Source organism: Cebus imitator, unplaced genomic scaffold (genome assembly GCF_001604975.1).
Source record: "Cebus imitator isolate Cc_AM_T3 unplaced genomic scaffold, Cebus_imitator-1.0 Scaffold47, whole genome shotgun sequence".
In the NCBI taxonomy this organism is placed as follows: domain Eukaryota; kingdom Metazoa; phylum Chordata; class Mammalia; order Primates; family Cebidae; genus Cebus; species Cebus imitator.
The window spans coordinates 1019830-1037375 of record NW_016107362.1 but is presented as its reverse complement, the minus strand read 5'-3'; the positions used below and the strand labels follow the sequence as shown (position 1 = coordinate 1037375).

Sequence of the window (17546 nt, the reverse complement as noted above, 5' to 3'; positions counted from 1 at the left end):
TTTTTTTTATCCCAGGTGTTCCAGCCGCCTATTGAAAGGGCGCTGGGATCTGTTTCCCATGCAGCGAACTACTGCGCCGGCTCAAACAGCGGTGCTGAGATTCGTGGCGCTTTTTTTGCTCAGGAATCTCCTGGCCTGGCTCCCTGTTCAGTCCCCTCTTTAATCAGATGAATGTGCGGCTTCCCAGGGCTCCAATCGCCAGCCAAAAGGGCACCCAGACCAGTGTATTTTGTATGGAGAACCGCCAGCCAGGCCACCGACAAAGCAGCCGTGCAGGCCAAAGCAGCCCCGCTGACTGAAAGAACCACGCCGGCCAAAACAGCCTCACTGGCGACCCGTGGGTCTCCTCCACCTGGGAATCTCCTGGTCCGTGGGCTATAAAAATGCAGCGTCCACTCACCCTCTGTGCTTTCACTGGGAGCTGCAACTCCTAGCTGTTCCCAAATGGCCATCTTGGATAGAACCTTCAAGAAGATTTTTTTTCACTCAATTTAAGCAGCCTCTGAACTTCCATTTTATAGCTTTGTTTCATTGACTTTTATTTTAGTTATTTGGATGCATGTAGTGTTCTCTGATTGACAGTAAGTTCTTTAAGGCAAGAAGCTAATAGTATATGCATGTGTTATTTGGGTTCCTTCCCACTCAGAAAAGTAAAGACTGAGATGAAAGCTTTGTGTGGGTCATTTGTAGGTTTTTTGTTGTTTGTTGCTTTTTATTTTTTTCTAGACTCCTTGAGTTAAGGGAAGTTTATTTGTTTGGAGGGGTGATCTCAGGGCTCAAGAGTGAGGGGAATGAAAAGAGTGACCAAGGAAGGGAAAGTCAATTCAAAAGCAAGTTGCTGAGCTGGTTACCCCTGTGGGTAAGTAAAGCTCAATGCCACTGGGGATTGTATAAGAAAAGGTATAGATTATATCTATCTCATTTTAAAACTCAAGAATAGAAGAAAGAAGCTTTGTATAATGCCTCCCATCCCATAGAGGTATCCCTGGCACTTCAGGTTTGTGCATGTATTAGAATGGTTGAACAGGCTTCTATAAGCAACTCTTGCAGTGGTATCAGTGAAGTCACGGGACATAAAGTGAAAGATACATGGTGTAGTTATAACAAAGTTCTTGTCAGACTACACCTGCTCAGAGCTGACTGCCAGAGTAAAAAGATCGACTGACAGGATGTTTGATGGGTATAAAAAGCTTCGGATATATCCATTCCTTACACTGTCCCATCTGCTCATGCTCTACTTACATAGTTCCCCAAAGAGACAGATGCTATATATAGAAGCATTATGTAACAACTATATTACTCCTTCTAATCAGGAGAGCAAAGGTTCTTGTGCATGTTAGTTCATACAACCAGAATCTCAGCAAGATCTCCAGCCGTAGAAACCCGACTCAGATTTTCCATTTGGACTGAGGTAGAACACTCTCTCGGTCTGGGCTTCCTCTGAAGCAGAACCAGAGACAAATATTCAGTGACAAGTAGTTTATCACAGAGGTAATCCCATGGAATACCCATAGAGGAATAAGTAAATCAGAAAAAAATAGGAAGGAAGCCATTCAAGAATACTTTATCAAGCCATTTCTACTGTGGACGACCAGAATTTTATCCTACTGGGGAACTCAGGGAGAATGTAAAGTATACCCCAGATTTATCTCAAAAAATGAATAAGAAAGTTGGGGTATTTATCCACCAACTCTCTTTCTGACATTAGTTGAAGGCTGTTTCCAAGGACAGCTTCCAGCATTTCTGAATTGCCCTTTGTGTGGGCATCATGGTAGGGGGTTGGGGGAGACCCTTCAGGCATAGAGTCTCCAGCATTATCAATGAACAGCCATCAATAAGTTGAGTGGAATCCACCATGGAAACGAGGAAAGCATCAGCAGCTGTGGAAATATGCTATATAATCCCAGCTATACAGCTAGTGCTTGACTTACGACCATGGTCAGGACCGCGGATCGGTTGTAACACAATTTGGTCGTAAGTTGAGTAGACTATATGTACAGTTGAAATGGTGCACGCGGAGATGGTAGTGCTGCCGGAAGCTGGTCCACACTGTCGTACGCCCAGCTGGGCAACGTTTGTGCTGCCAGATGCGGAGCAGTTGTGGCTCGCAATTGTGGTCGTAAAGTCGAATGGTCGTAAGTTGCATAGGTGGTAAGTCGATCAATACCTGTACTCATAAAAGTCATGGAGTTTTCCAGTATTGACCACGGCACACCAAAACACACACCAGTGAGGAGAAACAGGTACTTCTCTTGACTTCATGATAAATTCAGAACCCAGTTATAGCAAAGAAACAAGTGTATCCCTCGTGTGTCAGAAATTAACTGTTTAAATCAAAGTTATATCATTTTATTAATTTTTAACACCACATATAACTGGTGAACTGGGGCCTGAAAGTATGTTTTTTTACCTACATCATACATGCACAATTGTGTTTACATTTGTGTTGATGCAAAATAAAGTCCTTGTTGGAACTTCCAAAAGCAGCAATATCGACAAGAGGAATACTTTTCGTTTGATGTGTAATCTATTTTTTTGCTTGCTCTGTCAGCTTAATATTAATAGCTGCCCTTAGGTTAGCCCAGAAAAGCCCATGTTTGCTCTTTTCCTTGGGCCATTCCAAATAAGTCCTCCTGGCCATGAGCGATTTGAGCTTGTGATAGCTGGCAGGAATGGAGTACTGCGGAATGGGTTCCAGCAAGATGAGGATTAAGTTATTAGATCCTTCATGGAAGAGATTGTGGTGTGCAAAGTAGAGTTCATAATGGCACCACTCGCTCTGGACAAAGTTGGGAGACAAGACAAAGATGGACTTGTAACTCTTCTCAATGCAGTTGATGATGTTTTCCACAATGCTCTTGCCAGGAACAAAGTTTCTCTCATGAAGGCAAATCTGCATACCTTCTTTCTCTAGGTTTGGTACTAATTCATTTTTCACCCAGTAAGAATCGTGTTCACTATATGAAATAAAAGCATGAAACTGGAGATTTCTTTGGAGTTCTTCTAAGGGTACGTTCCTGGCCCTGCGTTGGGTCTGGGTCCACTGGCACACCATCCTAAGATACCAGGGCAGATCCAAGTAGATGCAGAGGGAGGTCATAGTCACAGCCAACACCAGCATGGTGGCCCCAATGGTGATGATCAGCAGAGTTATGTTGCAAGATAATTCAGACATGTGAAAGTCCTCCAGTGGGGTTCCTCTATAACCATCTGGGTAGTCACACTTATAAGAATCAGGCCAGCCTTCTATCACTTCACTTGATACTTGGCCTATATTTTTGACAAATTCTCTTAGATCACAGGTACAGTGAAATGGATTGTTCCCTGCATTTATTGACCTCATCTTCTGGCAGCTCTGGAAGAAATCAGCTGATGGGTGGGAAACTGAATTGTGATCAATGATCAATACAGAAAGGCTACTAAAGCTGCCACATCCAGGAAGGTCGGTTAAAGAATTGAAAGCAACATTGAGTTCCTGCAAAGCTTCCAGTTTTACAACTTGTTTAGGAATGCTCTTTATTTTATTGCTGTGAAGATCAAGTACCTTGATCCTGGGAGGTAAACATCTGAAAACAGAGTCAGTAAGTATATTTGAAGACATGTTTAAACTTAATAAACTTTTAGTCCAAGAGCAATCTCCTTCATTTTCATCATAGCTTAGAGAATTCTGGCTGATATCCAGTTGTTGCAGAGACTTCATCTGTTTAGTCATATGAGCTATTTTTGAAAGTTCTTTTAATTGATTCATTTGTAAAATAAGTGTCTCCAACTCAGTAAGGTGACCACAATTTTCAAAAACTGTGTCTGTTAAGAGGTTATTGGAAAAATCCAAATACAGGAACGGGCTAATTTTGAATGGGCAAAGCATGTGGACCATGTGTGTACCAGACACTGTTAAATTTTTGATGTTCATATTTGCAAATATCTTGTAGATATCACTTTGTGGAAAACTGAACACATCGGTGACAACTTGGTGTATTGACAAGGCCTTCAGGGAAGTGCCAGAATAATTAAAATCTCTGAAGTCCAACTGACCCTGTAGTTTCACGTTTGAAATTGAGAAATACTGTATGGCTGCATGCCAAACCAGCTGGAAGATCCTAATGAAAGAATTCCAAGTTGTTTCAATGTTGTTTAAAGTAACACTTGATAACTTTGGATTGCTTTGAAGTTTTGCCAGAATATTTAGGAAGTAAGAACATTCGTTATCTTCCAGCATACACTTGATATTAGATAGTTCTAGATTTGCTACAGTCCTGACTGACACATCCAAAATAAAATGGAATTCTTTATTTGCAGGGAAAACAATGTGCAGGCTCTCAGTGTTAAAGTCTTGAAGGGCCTCGGGGTCTTCTTTTTCCCCATAAGGCTCTCCTAAGACCAGCAAGACCTTATTGATATTCAAATGAGCAATTGGCAGCACACTAGATTTTTCTAAATGTGTAGCACTCAACCCCAGAAATTTTAGTCGAGACATACTGCCAAACTCTTTGCATATAGGCAGGGCATCAAATGCATTAAATGACAGGTCCAGGTGCTTGAGGTTCACAGTAGGGTGGCAAGAAATCTCAACCAACTTGTTGTGGGACAAATCCAAGTATTCCAATTCCTGGTTGAATTTGAAAACACTGATATCAAGATACTGGATTCTATTATGAGAAATTATCAAAATCCTCAGCTTCGACAGTGATAAGATGTCAGAAGTCCGAAGCTCAGATATATAATTTTGCGATATATTTAAGACTGTTGTTTTCTGGGATAAGTCTTTAGGAATGTGAATGAGACCGTTATTTGACCTATCAACTAAAAATTCACTTTCTTCGGATAATTGTGTTCTGATCTGAAGTATTAACATGAAGATAATGGCAAAATGGAAGATGCTAGTCATTTTGTAACACTAGGCATTCCTAAAGGTAGAAGCTGTTCTTCAGAGCATCTTGATAGAGATACAGATTCTAGAAAAAAAATGCATAAAATGATGAGATACATTACATACATTTTAAAAATACACGAAATTAATCATGGCTGACATTAAACATTTCTTTATTAGAGACTCATAAAATGAAGTCTACATTCTTTCGGGTTATACAGTCTAAAACTAGGGAAGTATACATATACAGGTAAATAATTAGGCCAGTTCTAATCAAATGAATTTTAATACAGTTAGGGTAATAGGTTGAATGGTGGCTCACCAAAAGATATGTTTACATCTTAACCATGTCCTAATCCCCAGAAGCCAGGAATGTTACCTTCCTTGGGAAAGGGGTCTTTGCAGAGATAATAAAGTTAAGGATCTTGACATGAGGAGGTCATCCCGAATTATCCAGGCAGGCCATAAATCCAATGACAAGTGCCCTTATAAGAGAAAGGCAGAGGGACTTTTGACAGAGAGACAAGAGAAGAGACAACCGAGACACAGAAGAGAAGGCCACGTGACAGTGGAGGCAGAAACAAGTGCAGCAGCTACAAGGCAAGGGACAGCAATAGCTACCACAAACTAGAGGAGCCTCTAGAGCAAGGGCGGCCCTGCTGACACCTTGAGTTTTGACTTCTGCTTTCCAGATGGATAAAGGAAAAGCCACCATGTTTATGATAATTTGTTACAGCAGCCTCAGGAAACTAATACAGATGGGTTCATGGAAAGTTCTCTGGCCCCAAGATTTCCCAAAATAATTTAGAACTCCAGCTAAAACTCACATGGTGTACTTTCGTTCTCTGACATGCATCTCCATATGACTTTCTCGAGAGGTATCCCAAATGCTGGTATTGGGACTGCTCTTCTATTACCCTTTATGACCTATACACAGTTGGGGTCTAACTTTGGTCTTATTCAAAAGGTAATTAGATCATGATAAAAGGTGTCTCAGAAGATCCATTTATTCATCTATTTATTTATTCAACCAATATTTATTGATCAACTCCTGGCCATGTTTTAGGAACTGGAGACAGACCAATGAACAAGATAAAGTCCAAATTCCCACGGAGGTTTTTACCTAGTGGGGAGACAGAAAATAGATGAATGACCAAACTCAAGTTCCTGTAGTGATAGGTATTATGGAGAAAAATAAAGCAGGGTAAATTGTAGTAGGTATGAGATAGTGCTTGGAGGTGTCTTTTTTTTTTTGAGACAGAGTCTCATTCTGTCACCCAGGCTGGAGTGCAGTGGCACAATCTCGGTTCACTGCAACCTCTGCCTCCCGCGTTCAAGCAATTCTCTGCCTCAGCCTCCCCAGTAGCTGGGATTACAGGCACCTGCCACCATGCACGGCTAATTTTTGTATTTTTAGTAGAGATAGGGTTTCACTATCTGGCCAGGCTGGACTTGAATTCCTGACCATGTGATCCACCTGCCTTGGCCTCCCAAAGTGCTGGGATTAGAAGGCATAAGCCACCAAGCCTGGCCTGGCGTGGCTATTTTGAGTGATGAATTAGAGAAGGCCTTTTTGAGATGATGACACTAGCGCAGAAATCAGAATGAAGTGAATGAGTAACCTATAGGAAGATCTGGGGGAAGAACATTTCTGGCAAAAGGCAAGTATGAAGGTCCTGAGACGAAATTGAGCTTGGCTTGTCTGAGAAGGAGTGGGAAGGTCAATGTTAGCATGGAATGAGGGAAGATGACAGGAGTTAGAGCCAAGATCACTCAGGCTTTGTCGATCATTGCAAGGAGTTGGGATTCTATTCCAAGAATGATGGGGGGGTGGCGAACCCTGGAAGGTTTCAAGAAAGGGAGATGTTTCCTCCTCTCTCTTGTTCAGAGTACTTTTTTTACTCATTCATCAAATATGTATGTATTCTCTACGCAGTGGTAGGCATCGTTTTAGGTTATGCCTATTGTACCAGTATTCAAACCGCTCTAGCTCAGACACAATTTTGTGGCCAGCATTCCAGTGGCATGTGAGAATAGTGCGAGCCGCGTTAGGATGAACTCTAGAGTGTGCACGCCTCACCTTCAGAGACCTTTCAGCTGGGATTACACAGCTACACAGTTCTCACAAGGAACTTATTCAAAATCCCCTAGAACTGTCAGACAAGCAAGCCATCAGCATCAGCAAAGCACCAAATTCCTCTTCATATATCCCCTCCCATATCTCAATGAGCACAGAGAACCTAAATAATTCAAAATCCCCCAATGTAGACATGCAAACTTATCTGGGTTTTGGAGCCTTCCTTGGACTTACTGTTTTGTAGAGGTGCCCGATATGCCTTTATTATCCTGATTTCTTTTGCAGAGGAGCCCGATATGCCTTTGTTATCCTGATTTCTTCCAACATGGAAGAAGGCCTGGCACTCTACTAGTGTTCATGAAGACCCTGAGCAAGGAAGATGAGGCAGACATGAAAGTTCATGTCAAAAGTCAAGGTGGTGTTTTTATGACATTGATTGTATTTGACTGAAAGACGTAGAAATTTCCCAATTCTTCATCTCCAGCTTCCTGAAAGAGCTGCTCACTCAAGGAGCAATACTTCAATGGATATTATAGCTTGAATGGTTGTGCCCCATGAAATTCTTATGTTGAAATCCTAGCCCCCAATGTGATGGTATCAGCAGGAGAGAATTGGGAAGTAAATAAGTCATAAGGACAGAGCCTTTATGAGTCAGATTAGTACCCTTATAAAAAGGACTCCAGAGAGCTCTCTGGCTGTCTTTCTGACATGTGAAAATACAAGAAGGTGGCATCTGCAAACCAGAAGAGGGCCCTCGCCAGAACCCAACCACATTACCATCCTGATCTCAGACTTCTTACCTCCAGAACTGTGAGAAATAAATGTCTGTTGTTTATAAGCCACTCAGTCCGTGGTACTTTGTTATGGCAATCCAAATGGACTAAAATAATAGGAATAAAAATAATACCCTGGTGCAGTGCCTAATATCTCAAAACAGAGCAATCTGTTACAGGGCAAAGCAAAAGTGGTCTGGCCTTATGGTCCAAGTAAGGTCCCCTGCTTATTCCTATGCCTGAATCCAGATCAGGGCTCTTTCCAACTCCTAGCCAATACCAGAGTCCATGGAAGGAGTGATCAGCATTGTCAGTCACAGTATGCAAAAGTGATCATAGAGGTCAGGCACAGTGGCTCATGCCTGTAATCCCAGCACTTTTGGAGGCCGAGATGGGTGGATCACAAGGTCAGGAGTTTGAGACCAGCCTGGCCAACATAGTGAAACCCGTCTCTACTAAAAAAAATACAAAAAATTAGCTGGGCGTGGTGACACACTCCAGTAATCCCAGCTACTCAATAGGCTGAGGCAGGAGAATCACTTGAACCTGGGAGGTAGAGGTTGCAGTGAGCCAATATTACACCACTGCACTCCAGTCTGGGCGACAGTGCAAAAAAAAAAAGTGATCATAGAGACAGGGCAGACAGGACCCCCTGCAAGGGTGTGAGTGCTTGCCTCACAGAACCTACCACATGCAAGATGAAAGTTGTATCAGGAGGCTGAGGCAGGAGAATTGCCTGAACCCAGGAAGTGGAGGTGAGCCGAGATCAGGCCATTGCACTCCAGCCTGGCTAACAAGAACGAAACTCCATCTCAAAAAAAAAAAAAAAAAAAAGAAAGTTGTCCTTTTTCCCTTAACAGCCATCGTCACAAAAAGATATAAATTTCTAAAACTGCCTGTCCCCAAGTGTTAGAGTAGGTACTTAGGCAGACATGAGCAGGGCAGGAGAAGGCCCCCCACCCAACCAGGAATATCAGGTGACCATCAGTTGATGGTCAGGTAGTTGTTAAACAGTCTCTCTAGAATAATCACTGGTTGCAGCCAGCACCAGGGAAAGTCAGTCTCCTAATCAATAGAAAACACACCTAAAGATGGTGGTTAGCAGCCTCCTGATAAACTCTCAGGAGTTGGGCAAGCAGGCTCGAGCATGCATACTAAGAGGCAAAATGGCGGCCTTTAACTGGCATGTGACCTTCCTCTAGGAATGCTTGTCTGGGAAGGGGAAAATGTCTCCAGTGAGCATGTGCACAGCTTCAGTAAACACAGTGTGCATGTGGCCCCCTCAAGTGCTGGCAGGCCACTGCACATGCAGACAGGCCACCCCAAGGGAAGAATCAGTGGAGAAGAGACGAAAAACCCCACAAGCCTGCCAACAAATAAGCCCCAAGTCAAAGGTTAAACTAGGTACTTGGATCTCTCTTCAAAGTATACTTTACTTCCTTTCGTTCCTGATATAAAACTTTTGTTTTGTCTCTTGCTCTGTCATCCAGGCTGGAAGGCAATGGCATCATCTCAGCTCACTGCAACCTCCACCTTCTGGAAGGCAATGGCATCATCTCAGCTCACTGCAACCTCCACCTTCTGGATCTGAGTGATTTTCTTGCCTCAGCCTCCTGAGGAGCTGGGATTATAGGCACGTACCTACCACCATGCCCAGCTAATTTTTGTATTTTTAGTACAGATGGGGCTTTGCCATGCTGGTCAGGCTGATCTTGAACTCCTCGCCTCATGATCTGTCCACCTCGGCCTCCCAAAGTGCAGGGATTACAGGCATAAGCCAGCATACCCGGCCCTAAAATTTTTTAATAAACTCTCTGTAAGGAACGTGGCTATGCTTTGGTCAAGGATAGGCCAAGGTAAACATCCAGAGTAACTCAGCAAGTTTAAAGCGCAGGCGTATAACTCTACATGTTATCATGGTCATGTAGATGTAACATAAAGAAGCTCACCACCATAGTCATAACATAGGTAAGCCTCATCACTTGGCTGTAAGCCACTATTGTCTATAAAAGGTATAATTGCCCTACTGACACTGTACAGGCATGCTGGAGCCCAGAGAAAGAGAGAGAGACAAAGCTGTCTGTCTTTGCAAATGGACAGAGGGGAGTCAGGATACAGCTCGGCTCACTCGTGCCCAGAAAGAGAAAGAGTTAAGCTGCTGATCCTGAAGGCAAGGGAGAACCAGATGCACAGCTGTATGTGGAAGCTGCTGGACTAAGCAGCTGGGACAAGGCAGACAGACTGAGAGAATCAGTGTAAGTAAGGTGCTGATGCAAGCGGCTGCTGAATAAAATCACCTTTCACCTTCCTACAGCCCCCTGAGTGTTCTTTCAGCTATTTGCTCATCACCCACTCCCCTCAGACCTCCGTAAGGGCTGGAACCTGTCCTGGGCATGACACCGTCACTCTTCCTCTACAATTTGCCTCGGTCTGTCACTCTGCCTTATGCCCCTCAGACAAGTTCTTTCCACTAAGGGGGCAAGAATCAAGTTGCTACAGACCCATGTGGATTGACTACTGCTAACGCAAGCATCTAGTGAAAGCAGGGCTTCGGTTTTATGCTGAGCTACGTTAATTGACTCAAATATCTTCTATTTGCCCAATCTCCATTTTGCCCTTTCATTTTAAGTCATTAATTTCAGGTACTCAGTTTATGAAACCATTATTATTTCTATAATTAAGAAATCAAAATGTTATACACAGGAATAACTGATTTTCTAGGATCTTTGAGTTTTATATACCAAACTTGCTAAATCAATGAAAATTAATGTCTCAGCTTCCTAGACCAAAGTATTTTTTGCTCAAAATACTATTTTACTACCAAAAAAAAAAATAAGCTGAGCAGAAAAGGATGCTTTAATTTGAAAGTGTAAAATGCCTCTAGGTATGTTTCTGTCAATTTTCATTATTATGATAGGTTTAGCCTCACATTACGTGATACAATGAATCAATACATTTAATTTGTCTTAGTTTGGAGACTTTGGGGATGTCAAATCAAGGCTTAGGCTGGTCTTAATGGATAATATCCATACAATTTATCTGGCTGATTAAGTTTAGTCCCCGTAAATATTTACTAAAGGCCTTCTCTGCACAAGACCAGCTAGCAATTAACCACAGGTTAAAAGAATCTAAGCCGGTTCAAGAACTGTTCTGCTTTGTTTCATATGTGGTCTTGTGACCTTTTGCTTTTTGTTTGTTATAAAAACACATATAAAACACATTCACTTTAAAGTCTTTTGACCAAATCAGGTGTAGCCTGGGAAACATTTTCAAAACCTGCAATTCTACCTGACTAGCTCCCCACAACAGTGTTAGTGGCCTGAGAAACAGAAGGACTAGCTAGTGGGAAAGGCCCAGAGGAAAAAACTGAAACAAACCTGCCCATAAAAGTAGGAGAGTTGAACAGCAGCATTGCCTCTGGGAGAAACTGAATTATATCTCATTTTCCTTAACATTGCAAACAGAAAAAAGGCGGGATGGGGTGAAGAGAAATGCCAACTGAAATCAACAACTAGCAGCTGCTCTGGAAGAAAACCAGAAGACGTTTGTGGCCCAGATATTTATTTCCCAACTCAAAAATATTTCTGGTAAGCAAATCACATACAAGGTGCTATTCCCGGAGCAGCAGGGGGACTTTCCCTGATTTAGGACTCAGAACTGATACACAAATGCCAGTACAAACTACACAGTAACTACATACATATCAGAAATATAACCCACTTAGAAAAACACCCAGGACTTACACAGACTTTTGAAATTTCTGTACTTAATAACTAGCTATACAATTATTTTGTTTCACAAAATAAAATAAGACATCGCTTACCAAGACAACCTGCTTGTCTGTTCCGTTTGGCAGTCTGTGAGAGACTCAAGCACTTCCTTGGAGATTTATTTCACTGTTAACCACATTTAGTGTTGAAGACAAAGCAAAACAAAAAAGCTCTTCTATGCCACCTACCGAATTCCACTGGAATTACATTACATAGTTAAGAAGAAACATTTTCTCTTATTCATATGTAGCATAGCCTGTGGGTTAACTGATGGGCCTGTATTAAAATAGAATCATGTTTCCATGGTTCTGTATTTCGCTACAGTCAGTTTACTATTGTTTACGCTGATGAAGTAAATGAGGTAGAGTTAATAATCCACAGATCATAAGTGGCTGAATTCAAAATGCCTCGGGGGCCATGCTGGCGGAAGTGTACATCTGGGTGTGTTTTGGCTTTGTTTTTCTTCTTGCCTTTTCATCCATCCACTATTAAAAGTGGAAAGTGGGGGGTCAAGATTAAAGTTTTGCTGAAGTACATTCGTAAGGAGGGAAGATCATTCATGCGCTGGTTACAGGATGGATGTTAGTCATGTCTTTTTTGACAAGTTGATTTTCAGAGAAAATTTGGTGCTGAATTTTTTTCCACTGATCTTTTCAAACTTTCTTCAAACCATATTTTTATAAACTCTAAGCTTTAAAAACATGCTAAGAAGAAAAGAGATTCTTAGCACGTTTTTCACATGGGGTTTATAAAAATCATGGAGTTCGTTGTCAGCATTCAAGGAAGCATTCAGATAGCTCTGCCCTTATCTTTTCCAATAATAACAACAACAAAATAACAAAACAAAAAAGGGCAAACAGAGCTAAGGGATTCCAGCTGACTGCCTCTGAACTTGATCTCAGCCCGCATGGTGTCCAGTCACAAACCGGATGTGGGGATGACAAAACTGCCTCCATTCCCACCCTCCAAAATCCTCACCCATCATCAGCTTTTCTACCACACAGCCAGCAAGGCCAAATTCCCTAAACTGAGAACGCTGAGATCCTTTTCGACGTGGAATGTCCTTATTGTCTCTCTCTGTTTCCCCTTACCCCAGAATTTGTTTAATAGGTGAAATGTGTTATGTCCGAAAATATTTTCTGAAACTGAAAGAATGAAACCCCCTACCTGCCATTTCCTCCCTGAGACCCATAACTGGACAGGAGGGAGGTGTCTTTGACTAAGAATTTAGTTCCTGGCTCCCAAAGGCATTGGCTTTGTGAATCCAGACTGAGGGAGCAACGCCCAGGGGAGAGAAGTCGGCAGGGCAGTAAGGGAACTGCCTCATCACTCTGAATTCTGTCGAAATTTCCCCACTGACTCATCCCCACCACTCGCAGCTGTGTACATGATTACAGGTATGTGTGTCTCTGCCCCCACTAGCCCGTACCTGGGCATTTCTTTTTGGATTCAAGGCAGTAAAAATATGCTGTCAGTGAGATGTGATCTGTAGTTAGTCATGTTTTTTTTTTAGCAAAGCTTTATTGAGATATAATTCACAAACCATAAAAAATTTCACCTGTTTAAAGTGTATAATTCAGGCCCAGGCACAGTGGTTCATGCCTATAATCCCAGCACTTTGGGAGGCTGAGGCGGGTGGAACACCTGAGATCAGGAGTTCGAGACCAGCCTGGCCAACATGGTGAAACCCCATCTCTACTAAAAAACACAAAAATTAGCCAGGTGTCGTGGCGGGCGCCTGTAATCCCAGCTACTCAGGAGGCTGAGGCAGGAGAATCGCTTGAACCCAAGAGGTGGAGGTTGCAATGAGCCGAGATCATGCCACTGCACTCCAGCCTGGGTGACAGAGCAAGACTCCATCTCAAAAACTAAATAAATAAAATAAAATATATAATTCAGAGGCATCCACCTACCTCTTTTTCCCCCTGTTGTCCAGCAGGTCACCATTGAACAAACACACACTTGTAATCACGTACACCCACGCATCGACACAGCTGCATCTCCCAGGGAAAACTGCCATTCTCGGAGAATACAGCTTCGTTTTAAAATTTTTTAAAATATTTTATTTAATCTAGTATATTCAAACTATTATTTCACTTGCAATGAATATAAAACATTATTAACGAGATATTTCATTTGTTTTCATTCTAAGTCTTCAAAATTAAGGTGCATTTTCTGCAACCGTGTCCACTAAAGCTAAGGTCCTCTGCTTGTTTCTGGACTCCTACAGATTGTGAGCTCCATCCACACGGGGGCTTGGCCACCCCCATTGCAATTGCATGGAGGCAACCTCGGCCCCACCCCTAGTCACTAGGCTGGGGAAAAGTCCACCCTGGAACACAGAGACTGGAGTACTTTTACCGAGGCCTTTTTCTTCTCCTTCTTCTGGTAGGACAGTAGGAAGGGTCTAAGCTGTTGATCAGAATTCAGGTCTTTCAAAGGCCCACTCATCTGGCCCTGGGTTGCTGATCTATTTTTTCTTTGCCTACTCTAGCTGAGATCAGATCATACCACAGTTCGTTTCCCGGTCATTCTAACTTAAAGTCCTTTTAGGCCTCCCTTTTCTCGTTCGGCAGAATTGGCTTCTCCCTTTTCCCCTTTTCCTTTAGTAACCAGTCAGACTTTATCTCTAACCTTTCCAGTTTTTCCAAAATCACCTGTAGCTTCTCCCACATCGTATACATCTCTTACCACAAAGGGGGATCCGCAGGGACATGAGAGGACCATTCCACTCCCGCAGGCCAGCTGGCAGCAGCTTAATTTTCATGCCCGAGGTAAACATAGTTTTATCAAGTTTTGCAAACTGTTGGGTATAAATTACCTGATGCAGGCTCATCAACTCCCTTAAATTGCTCTCTGTTTCCTCCAGAGAGCACCATGCCAGGGTCTGAGCTGCGAAATCTCCTTCATTTGGCCAGGCCTCTTTCATAGCCAGGATAATCCAGTCCTTAAGACTACGACTGTCCTCAACTGTTCTATGTTGTGCAAATACTGTCTCCAAGCAGGATGGGTGGGTAATGTTACTCATTTTTCCAGCTTCACTCCCCGCTAAGGAAATACTATCCCCACAAGTGTCCCACAGCTGCATCATCCATGAGGCTAGGCTTTCTCTTTGCAGCTATTTAAAAGTGTTTGCTATGCCCACTAATTTTGCCAAGGTGTACTCATGGACAGTTAAGGTTGCCTGGGAAGGCTGTCAGCGATTGCCTGGCTGCATGTGTTGGGCTTTTGCATTCTTCTGCATGAGTGGTCTTGCTCTCAAAAGGGAAGAAGAGTTATCCTTGTCCACCAAAATAACCTCTACATCTTTATCTGACTCCTAGTTGGTTGCCAAAGATTAGCATCCCAGTCCAGTTTGGCAAGGACAGCTCACACTTTCAGCCAGCACAACTTCCTCCCTATCAGCCAGATAAAGTGGCAGGCTGCTGCCACTTATAAACCTTTATAAGGGTTTCCCTTAGTCCTTAAGCTCTTATTCTTAGAGTTTCCATCTCATCAAGCTCATCCACCAAGCTGGATGCCAACACAAATGTGGAGGTTCTCATATGCTTTCCTGTCACTCTTCCTCTAGCTTTTATAACATCACCTCAACCACTACCTGTGGTCTGTGGCCACTCACACAGCCCGTAACAGTGGCAAGCTCAGGTTGTCACCACTCAGTGACCCTTCTTACCACAGTGGGTCATAGCGCTTTGTACTAACAAGCCTTTGAGACCCTCTGACATTTTCAGGGCACCCCAGTACTCACCTGGCAGTCCACAGGCATCTAGCAAACAGGCAATGTCACCCTACATAGATGAGAAGAGCCCCTGGCATCTCCCCTGAGGATACTTCCTTCTTCTCACCCATACATTGGTTTCCTGGCTCCTCCTGGCTGGCCAGGCAACTAACTGTTCCATGAAAGGGTCCTTGCCGCGTCTGTCCCACAGACTCTGGCCGAGTGACAGACAAACAGAGTACACAGACACAAGCTCGCCTGTCAGTGCAGCTAGGGAACCCCTGCCAGAGTGAGCGGCAGCCTCAATAAGCCAGCGATGCTCGCATTTATTTAGTACAATTTAATGACACAGACCTAGAGCAAGCACAGTTTGTGGGTAATAGACATTGTCAACCCCCTAAATAGAAAGCAGTCCTGCCTGTGAATGATCAAAGGTTGGTTTTAGGACAACATAAGTAAACAAGCTATTTAGAAAAACTCCCCTACATTCCCTTGTTAACTGTCTTTTGCCCCAGGATAAGAACAGCTGCCTTCAGCTTATTCTTTCCTGAAGCTTTTGCAAACCTCCTGGCCTTCCAAGAATGTTTGTGTCTTTCTTATAATTTTTCCCACCACCCTAACCAATCTCCTACATCTCCCCCTTTTCTGTTTTTTGCATCAGGTATTGTTGATTGAAGAGCACAGATGTGTGCAGCAACAGGTTTGTCAGGCACAGTGGTTATAAGTAGTGTTCCGGCTTGGCATCCTAGAATTAGTAAATAACATGACACAAACATGAGTATGATTGGTAACATTTTTTTCCAATCAAGGAGTGACCTGTAGTGTTACTTGCCATTGATGAAATGACCCCACTGGGGGATGTTAATCCTTTCTAGCCAAGCAGTGGAATTTATTAGAGGCTGGGAAGGGAGTGTCTGCCTAAATAACAGTCAGAAAAAAGGCAGATTTAGAAGATGGGTTTTCTAGAGCGTAGCAGGTACAGGTAGCAGGCAAAGTGAGAGAATAAAAAAGGGACAAATCATCTGGAGTGAATGGTGTTTGTGTTTGGAGCAGGATTTGCTCAGTCTCCTGAGTTGTCTTCTTCAGCAACCCCCAGGTGATGTTTGGGGCTTGTGTCATCCAACGGAGCCACATTGTCTGGGGCTGTGGGTCCTGCAGGGTCATTTCCTTCATTTCTGGTACCAGGTTGGGTCCTAGCCATGCCATGGTATGGTTTGATGTGTCATGCTGGAATCTAAAAAGGGTCTGAGGAGGTGTGAGCACAATCATATCCTCTTCCCCATGTTAGCACATCATTTGGACCACGCCATACATTACTATTCACATCTTCGCATAAAACTGCAGGTTTTATGTCTGGTTAGCAAAGTGCTTTTCTATAGCTGATTGAAATTTGTTATTTAAATTTAAGAAATTTAAGATAAATAAGGCTTGTGCTAGTAGGATTGCAGGGTCTTTACTCATATTCCCCTTCTTTTGCTTTCTGAGCATATTTTTAAGGGTGGGGTGGGCTTGAGAGAGGACTTAATGAGGGCTGTTTTAAGGTACTGCAATAAATAAATAGAGTAAGCAGAGTCACTAAAAGGCATTAAAGTGTTAGGTATGGGGGAGTGAACTACTTTTGTAGGCATAACTACAGGAGATACGAACTGAAGTTGTTTGTCAGCAGGAAGGGCATGCTCTATATGGCCTGCATAATCAGAGAGTGCTATCTAAAGATCTACAGATAGAGGCAATGCTGCTTTGAATTGCTTTTTACTCAAAGGAATTCTTATGACACCAGGGTCATAACCTAGCAACAGATTGCATCATCTGTGGCCAATAGAGATGACTTTACTAACTAGCTGGATATAGGGAGATAGTGTTTTAGTTCCAGTATGTGAGCAAAAGACCCATTCTAGGAAGCGTAGCCCTGGGGCCATCTGTCCTAGTAATCCTGTTGGGGAATGTTTGGTAGGAAAAACAAACAATTGAACTGAATATTTTGGGTCTATGTGATCTAGTTGCCTCTGAGAAATAGCTTGTTCTATTTCCTGAATTTCCTTTTGTGCTGCAGGGGTTAAATACCTGGCAGAATCTAGGGCTGTATTGCCCTTTAGGATAGAAAACAGGTTTTGCAACTTATCAGTAGTTATGCCCGAGGTGGGGTGAAGCCAGTTAATATCACCCAGTAATTTTTTTTTTTAAAAGTTTCACTCTTGTTGCCCAGGCTGGAGTGCAGTGGCACAATCTCGGCTCACCACAACCTCTGCCTCCCAGGTGCAAGCAATTCTCCTGCGTCAGCCTCCCAAGTAGCTGGGATTACAGGATCCTGAAACGACACCCAGCTAATTTTGTTTTT

At 42.9% G+C, this 17546-nt stretch overlaps 1 protein-coding gene across 8 annotated transcripts in view; it reads right to left on the bottom strand.

Annotated features, from left to right (window-relative positions):
* TLR1 (toll like receptor 1) overlaps positions 1-17546 on the bottom strand; it is a 39374-nt gene continuing 21828 nt past the window's right edge. Inside the window, exons 1-5 of one of the 8 annotated variants that reach the window (XR_005200001.1) lie at positions 11544-12633; positions 7182-7313; positions 5919-5993; positions 2168-4955; positions 1-1907 (exon numbers count right to left, since the gene is read on the bottom strand). Coding sequence is in view for 6 of the 8 variants with exons in the window: in XM_037738007.1 (XP_037593935.1) it covers positions 2528-4888 (2361 nt within the window). In the remaining 2 variants the exon portion in view is untranslated. The other 7 variants (XM_037738007.1, XM_037738008.1, XM_037738005.1 and 4 more) reach the window with 7 other exon arrangements.